This window comes from Vespula pensylvanica, chromosome 3 (genome assembly GCF_014466175.1).
Source record: "Vespula pensylvanica isolate Volc-1 chromosome 3, ASM1446617v1, whole genome shotgun sequence".
Classification (NCBI taxonomy): Eukaryota; Metazoa; Arthropoda; class Insecta; order Hymenoptera; family Vespidae; genus Vespula; species Vespula pensylvanica.
In genome coordinates, this window is record NC_057687.1 from 11,145,636 (window position 1) to 11,154,063 (window position 8,428).

Sequence of the window (8,428 nt, forward strand, 5' to 3'; positions counted from 1 at the left end):
TTTTTTTTTTATTAATAATAATGATGATGATGTTAATCATAAAAAATTAAAAAATTTTTAATTAAAAATTAGAAAAGTCACGATTTCCTTCGGAGAGGAGGTACGTTCGTGACCAACAAAAAGCGAGAGAGATTTTTAAAATACGAGCAACAAATTTTTTGATTTTATTTACATTACTTATTTACAATTTTATTTACAGCACATATATATATATATATATATATATATATATTAATGAATTCATTTAATTGTATTAATAATTAATATTTAACAATTAATTTTCTTCACGCAAAAGTGAAAGATATCAACTCGCAAGACAAAGAGAGAATTCTTTCTTTTTCTTTCTCTCTCTCTCTCTCTCTCTCTCTCTGTCTCTCTCTCTTTCTTTCTCTCTTTCTCTTACTTTTTTTCGGTCACGAATAGAGGCAAAGCGCAGCCGACACAAAATGTTTATTTATCACACGGCACGGAGTGCACCGTTGAGTGCCATGAATAATTTAACAGTTAACGATAAGAGTGCATAAGGATCGAAAAGGCGTAGGAGAAAAGCAGGACCATTTGGAGAAGGAGAAGGACATGAAGGAAGCCATGGCCTAACGTGTGTGTTATATCCTGAAGTGAAGAAATAATCCCTTAAAATTAGTGTCTCGTTGTTTTCTTTTTTTTTTTTGCATGCGAGACTGGAACGTTAACCGCATATACATATCATCCGTTTGAACAAATCTTCTTTTCCTTTCTTCTCACTGTTTTCTTTTCTTTTTTTTTTTTTTCTTCTTCATTCCCTCCCATTTTTATTTCTTCTTTATTTTCTTTTTATTTTTTATTTTTTATTTTTTATTATCATTTCTTTTTCAATTACCCCAAGTTTTATAACGTCATATCTATACTATGTATTTTAATTTTGATTTTGTCTCCTTTTATTTTGTTTTATTATTATTATTATTATTATTATTATTTTTTTTTTTTTTAATTTTCTAACACTTCTTTTTTTTTATTTTAACATATACTCATACACAGACACATATATTAACACATCGTTGACGTTATACGACGTGAAATCGATCTTATCACAGTCTTTGAATATTTTGGAAAAATGCGTCAATAATTTGTCGCCTATGATACAATCGTTTAAAACAATATAAACTTCTAGTTTTTTTTATTATTATTATTATTATTTTCTTTTCTTTTGTTTTTTTATTGGATAAAACTATTTAATACAACATAAATAATCAACGAGCTTAACAATCCTTTAGTATTGCAGTCATGATTCACTTCTCAATGACGTCAACAACGCGTTAATATCTCTCTCTCTCTCTCTCTTTCTCTCTCTCTCTCTCTCTCTCTCTCTTTCTCTCTCTCTTTCTATTTATCATATAATAAATCCTTTCATAATCGTTCCTCTTGCTTATTTCGCATGACACGTGTGGCTGTTGATCACAGGTCGCAAGGAAACTAGTCATGATGGAGCAGGACCTCGAAAGGGCCGAGGAAAAGGCAGAATTGTCGGAAGCGTAAGTGGGACACCCGCATTTTGCATGAATCTTATTTTTCTAACTACCTATCTATCCATCCATCCATCCATCCATTCGTCCTTTTCGTCTTTACTATTTCTTTTTCATTTTTATTTATTTTTCCTTTTTTTTTTTTCTCTCTTTCTTCCTCTATCTTTATCTCTATTTCTCTTTCTCTCTCTCTCTCTCTCTCTCTCTCTCTCTCTCTCTCTTTCTCTCTTCCTATTCGCCATTACCATTCCTCGTCGATGTTCTTATCGAGCGATCGATTTCTCTTAAATCTTGGAAATTTAATTCATTTAATCGATCGAATAAATTTATTTAGAAAATTACAAACAAAAGTAAAATTACTATATAGCTTTCGACAATTTTTTTTTCTTTTTTTCTATTATTGTTTATTTGTTTTATTTTTCCTTTCTTTTGGGATTTATTGTATATATGAGATTTCGATCCTCGAAAAGATCGGGGAAACGGGAAAGGGGGCAAATAATTGTTCGAATCCTTTGAACTGTTTCACGATCGATTTGTTATTTTCTTCTTTTTTTTTTTCTCTCTCTCTTTTACAGCAAAATCGTTGAACTGGAGGAGGAATTGCGCGTGGTCGGTAATAACCTGAAATCCCTCGAGGTCTCGGAGGAGAAGGTAAAGTTAATAAATAAAAGAAAAAAATAAATAAATTATTAGATACAAAAAAAAAAAGAACTATTACAAATTTAAATTTCAACATTATCGCGGTGTTAGTTAATAGTTATATGTTAAAAAAAAAAAAAAAAGATGTCTCGTTAATCGAATGGATACGTCGAATTTAATTAGCTAATCTATTTACGATAGGAGAATCTGTTACGATTCTAAATACTTACGATAAAAAAAAAAAAAAAAAAAAAAAAATAGCGAGAGAAAAAAATTAATCAACAATAATAATTTTAAATTACTCGCTGTGCGATAACGTGGAGAGGTTAACGAAGGGTTAAATAATTACTAAATTTTCTTTGATCGATGATTCAAAAAGAAATAACTATTGACAGCATTTTCTCGTTTATAATTGCAATTATTTTTGTTTTTTTTTTTTTTCCTTTTTCTTTTTATTTTCGTCCAATTAAATCGCGTACGTAATAGCAAACGAAGATTTCTTCTTGTCGATTTTTTTTCCTTCACTATTTTCTTCTTTTTTCTTTTAATATATTATCGAGAAATGTAATGTAATGTACTGTACGTAGGCCAACCAGCGCGAGGAGGAATACAAGAACCAAATTAAGACCCTTACCACTCGTCTAAAGGAGGTACACATCCTTTGGGAGTGTCTTGCGCTTTTGCATTACTCTGTCTTGATTTTTTTAATTTAGTTTTATATATAAATATTCTTTTTTTTTTTTCCTTTTTTTCTTTTCTTTTTTTTTGTTTCTTTTTTTAATCTTTAACTTTGTTTTCATTTTTTTTTTTTTTTTCTTTGTTTGTTTGTTTCGTTGGTTTGTCTCGATCGTATCTAATAAGCGTGGATAGATAATAATCGGCCTGTGACACTTCGCATTAGATCGTAGTACTAAAAAAAAAAAAAAAAAAAAAAAAAAAAAAATTATTAACAGTTCCTACGCTGCCACTACACCCCCCACCCCTTCTTTTTCTTATATATACATACATACCATATTATACATACATACCTCTTCATCGAATTCAGAAATTTGCAAGCGAATTTAGAGCATTAGTGCGACGTACACACACGTAAAAAAAAAAAATTACTAATTTAGCGTTTTTTAATAATCATGTACTAACGATGGCTCGTGTTTTTCTTTTTTTTTTTTGTCCTTTCTTGTGCTTCACTAAAACTAGGCGACGCAGAGAGAGGAGACGTTCGAGGGACAGGTCAAGATCTTGGATAGTCAGTTGAAAGAGGTAAGCATAATTAGAATGTATATTAGAACGATCGAAAGTATAGAGCAAATATGTGTATAAAAAAATTAGGTAAAAACATACATACATATTTATTTATTTATTTATTTATTTATTTATTTATTTATTTATATACATACACGTTAAGTATGTAGATATATAAAAATTTGTTTGATTCATATATATAATAAATATAATATATAACGATAGATATACATTAATATAATACGATTAAAAAATTTTTATACGATTAAAATTTTTATTATTATTATTTTTATTATTACTATTATCACCTTTTCTTTTTTTTCTTTTTTTTTTTTTTTTATAAATAAAATTCTTTATTACAAATTTAAAATTTATTATAATTTTATTAAAATAGCTATTAGAATAATTTCATATATAAAGTTTTAATTATTATATAACTTTATTAAAAATTTCGAAATTTATGTCAAATGTCGGTGATTTGATTGAAAGACTTCGGTGATAAAAAATATATAGGTATACATAAGTGACGTAAGTTTATCATCATCCTTAGAAAGAAGCGCATTATCTCACGTCGTTCCAGGTATGCGAGGAATGCGAGTTTTGTTCGATTGTTGTGCAATTCTTTTTTCTTTTCTTTTTTTCGTATTTTTTTTTTTTTTCTTTTTTTTTTTAAATCATAAAAATTAAATTATGACAAGTCTCACAAGTAAAACAAAAATGAAATAAAAAAGAGATTAAAACTAACTGGTTTATACAAATTAACGACGATAACAAATTTCATTGATATTTTCTTCGACTTTTCTTTCTGTTTTTCTTTTCGTTTTCTTTTTTTGCATGGTGTGAAATTTTTCAAATAATATACATTCCTCGCTTCTTAATGGTTTACGTCGATCTCGAAAATTTATTTGCAACGAATCGTTGATCGAGTTCAATTGTTACAATTCTTTCAATTCTTTTCGAAAATTTAATCACGAAAATCAATTGCAATTCAAAATAGAATTTATTCGATGATATTTTACTTGCGATCAATCTTCTATTCGTTATTAATTTTAGAAATATTAAAAATCTATTGCAATAGAGGATCATTTTTAATTTTTTCTCTTAACTTCTCATCGATTCATTTCATCGAACAACTATCACTTTTTATTCCTTCTCGAAATCTGAAAAAACGATTACAATTTTAGATTGAACGTTCGTTCAATTTCTTTTTCCTTTTCTTCTCTTTTCTTTTTAACAATAATAATAATAATAATTAAATTTTTCTTCTTTAGAGATGATTTCTTTATTTATTTTCGAAATCGACGTACATATTTCACGAATAAGATGTACCAGTATACATAGAGATTTTTCTAATAATCTCTAAACATTTTACAGGCTGAGGCTCGCGCCGAATTCGCGGAGAGATCGGTGCAGAAACTCCAGAAGGAGGTCGACAGGCTCGAAGGTGCGTATAAAACAAAACAAAAAATAATTATAAAAATTATCGAAATAAAAAAAGGAGACGCGAAGAAGAAAAAAAAAAAAAGCAACAAGAAGACGAGCATCGTCGGTTATCTCGTCGTCGTATTTTCTCGTATGTTCAACGCGTCCTCATCAGTTCGATTTTCTTTCAGCAAATTTTCCTCTATCTTTCAACTATTTCATTTACTATTTTTAATTCCTTTTTTTTTTTTTTTATTATTATTATTATTATTTTATTTTATACATACTTTTTCTTGCATTAAAAAAAAAACGAGCCGATTTTTTTTCCTATTGTTTTTCTTTTCTTTTTTTTTTTTTTTTTTTTTTAATTTCATATCCTGTCTTTCTTTCTCTTTCTTTCTTTCTTATTTTATTTATCTTTTAACTTATTTCTCAAAATTTTGATTTAATTTTATTTTTCCTTTTTTTTTTTTTTTTCTTTTTCTTTTAAATTTATCTGAAAAGCATGTCTGTTATATCATGTGGCATTGATATTTTTGTCATCGTTATTATTATTGTGCTCATATATCGACAGTAAGAAAGAGAGAAGAGAGAGAACAACAATGAATCGATAAATTAATTATCGATCGCAATTATATAATATATATCGCTCGTTGCTATATGTATCGTCGATTGAAATTTCTTCAAGATTTCAGATCACTTTGGCGGTATATGCATATAGACATATATATTTAAAAAAAAAAAAAAAAAAGAATGAAAAGAATAAAATGTATCGAGGTAATCGGTTATCAAGCAAACTGTATTTAACAGATAAATAACATTAATCGACGTTTGATTTGTGAATACGGCTCCTAATTACGAACGCTCCTAATTAACACACCGACTCGAGCTATGATCGATGAAAATCCGATTTTTATATATATATATCTTACATTTGTGTAACATAATTAAATAACAAAAACAAAATTCGTCGATTAGTTCGAACAAGATTTCTTAAAAAAAAAAAAAAAAAAAAAAAAAAAAAAAAAAAAAAAAAAAAAAAAAAAAAAAAAAAAAAAAAAAAAAATAGAATTTACATAGCAGGTAATAAAATTTCATGATCTTTTGAAAAAAAAAAATAATAATAATAACAAAATAAAAGAATAATTGAAAAAGTAAAATTGAGAACTGGCCAAAAAATATTTCCTGATATTTTTCTTCGAATCAATAAAAATAAAATAAAATAAAATAAAAAAAGAAAGTCGAATTAAAAAATCGGATTTTTATAGGACGCACAAGAGGCTTAAAAATTTAATTAATTAAATAATATCAAAGCACGATGATCATCGATAATCGTGTAGTAACACGAGAACTAAGCCTTTAATTATTTTTCTTTTTACTTTATTTGTTTTTTTTTTTTTTTTGGTTTTTCTTTTTTCTCGTTTAAATTAAATTGCAGTTTCACTTTTCTTCTTTTTTTTTGGTTTGCAAGCTCGTGTGTCGTGTTTTTACTGTTGCATCGACTAAGCCCTAACTATAGTAAGCCAACTCTCCCCTTTCTACCCCTCGCATATACTTATTGCGAAACCTCCCTTCGTTCGTCTTTATTCTTTAAACGACGTTAATTAACAAGATATTAAAAATAAAAATAAAAGAATAGATTTAAAAAAAAAAAAAAATAGATATCCCCCGTAAAAAGATCATTCTCTCTCGCGCAAGTGTTCTTTCGGACACACCCTTCTTTTTCTCCCTCTATAAACGGTGATCTTTGCAGACGACCTCGCAGCCGAGAGAGAGAAAAACAAATTGCTCCAGGAGGAAATGGAAGCCACCCTGCATGACATCCAGAACATGTAGATCGTGTGTTGGTCTGGACGTTCGTGAAATGATAACGATAATAACAATATAAAGATCATAAACAAATAAACAAACGAACGAACGAACGAAAGAAAGAAAAATAAACGATGCAACAACAACAACAACAACAACAACAACAATAAAAAAAGAGGATGATGATACATAGAGAGAAACATATACATACACACACACACACACACACACACACACAAAATATACAATACAGTCAGAGAATCGAGTCAGAAAAAAAAAAGAAAGGGGAAAGAAAAGAAACACGCACGTACAAATATCCGCGCGCGTACATCAAACACAATGAAAAAGAAACGAATAAATAAAAGATAAAAGACAAAAAAGATAATAATAATAATAAGAATAATAATTATAATGATAATGATAATTGATTAAATGATTAATTGATTAAAAAAAGAAAAATTGAAAAAAAAAAAAAAAGAGCAGGAAAGATAGCAGCAAAACGTATATTATAGCGAGAAAGAGAAACGAGCCACGCTTTATTATTAATAAGTTTATTATTTTATTATTTCAATAATTCTCCGGGGCGCGCGTTCGCGTACGGATTATTTTCCGTGTGGTGGTGCACACTCTTTAAGTAGTAATAATAATAATAATAAGAATAATAATAATAACAATAACAATAGTAATAATAATAATAAGAATAATAATATACATGCACACATATATGTATATGTGTATATAAATATATACATATATATATATATACACATATATTAAAATACGTTTCTCTCTCTTTTATGAGTGTGTGTGTGTGTGTGTGTGTGTGTGTGTACATGTGTGTGCGTGATTGATTCGTGTTCTTAATACGTACGTATGAATGTATGCGTGCACGTGTGAGTGTGTCTCTGTGTATACAAGAGAACTTTTAAAAAAGTAAAGAAACAGAAAGAGAGACAAAAAAAAATATAAAATGTGTGCGCGCCCGTATGTATGCGTGTGAACAACGGGGTGAGAAAAAGATAGAAAGAGATAGAGATAGGGATATGGAGAGAAAAAAAAAGAGGAAACAACTATAAAAAGTTTAAAATGCGTGTCTCGTACTATCGTGAATTTCATCGATTCGATTACGACGATCACGAGAAGAATGATGATGATAACGATGATGATAATAATGATAATAATAATGATCAAATTACTTACTATTACTATATGGGGAAGATGTAATATACAAGTTTGGGAACACAAAAGTTCTGAAAAAAAATGATCGGAAAGATTAATTATAATCTTTTTCGTGACTTTTCGAGCTAAATTTTTACTCTTTTTGTTTTCTTTTTTTCCTTCATATTAATAAAACTACAAGAGAGCCTAATTGCAACCCTAAAGAAGTGCGATCATCAATAAAAGCAAAAAGAGGAAAGAAAAGAAAAAGCATAGCTAATCGATTTTTAAATATCATCTACGAGAAACTTTTAATGGCCCTAATCAACCCCCCCTGTTGCATTATTAAGTATGCTATTACTCTTTTCTATTAAATTTTTTTTCTTTTTCTTTCTTTTTCTTTCTTTTTCTATCGACAAACATTCCTCGTTACGAAGAGACAAATACGGAAAATAAAGATAAATAAATACATAAATAAATACATACATAAATACATACGTAAATACATATATACACATATACATTCCACGGGGCTCGTTTCTCTTGGACCTCGATTTTTTTCGTTCGAAAAAAAGAAAGAGAGAGAGAGAGAGAGAGAGAGAGAAAGAGATAGATAAATAGATAGATAGATAGATAGATAGATAGATAGATAGATA

At 28.1% G+C, this 8,428-nt stretch overlaps 1 protein-coding gene across 29 annotated transcripts in view; it reads left to right on the plus strand.

Moving 5' to 3' along the window:
• Nucleotides 1–8,428, plus strand: part of LOC122627733 (tropomyosin Per a 7.0102) — a 49,856-nt gene that overhangs the window by 35,122 nt on the left and 6,306 nt on the right. For 5 of the 29 annotated variants that reach the window (XM_043809154.1, XM_043809155.1, XM_043809153.1 and 2 more), the window contains 3 exons: nucleotides 2,078–2,153; nucleotides 2,729–2,791; nucleotides 4,758–4,827. In XM_043809154.1, the coding sequence (XP_043665089.1) occupies nucleotides 2,078–2,153; nucleotides 2,729–2,791; nucleotides 4,758–4,827 (209 nt within the window). Of the gene's footprint in view, nucleotides 1–1,440; nucleotides 1,512–2,077; nucleotides 2,154–2,728; nucleotides 2,792–3,338; nucleotides 3,402–4,757; nucleotides 4,828–6,558; nucleotides 6,770–8,428 lie in introns of those variants that run through there. The other 24 variants (XM_043809151.1, XM_043809139.1, XM_043809136.1 and 21 more) reach the window with 9 other exon arrangements.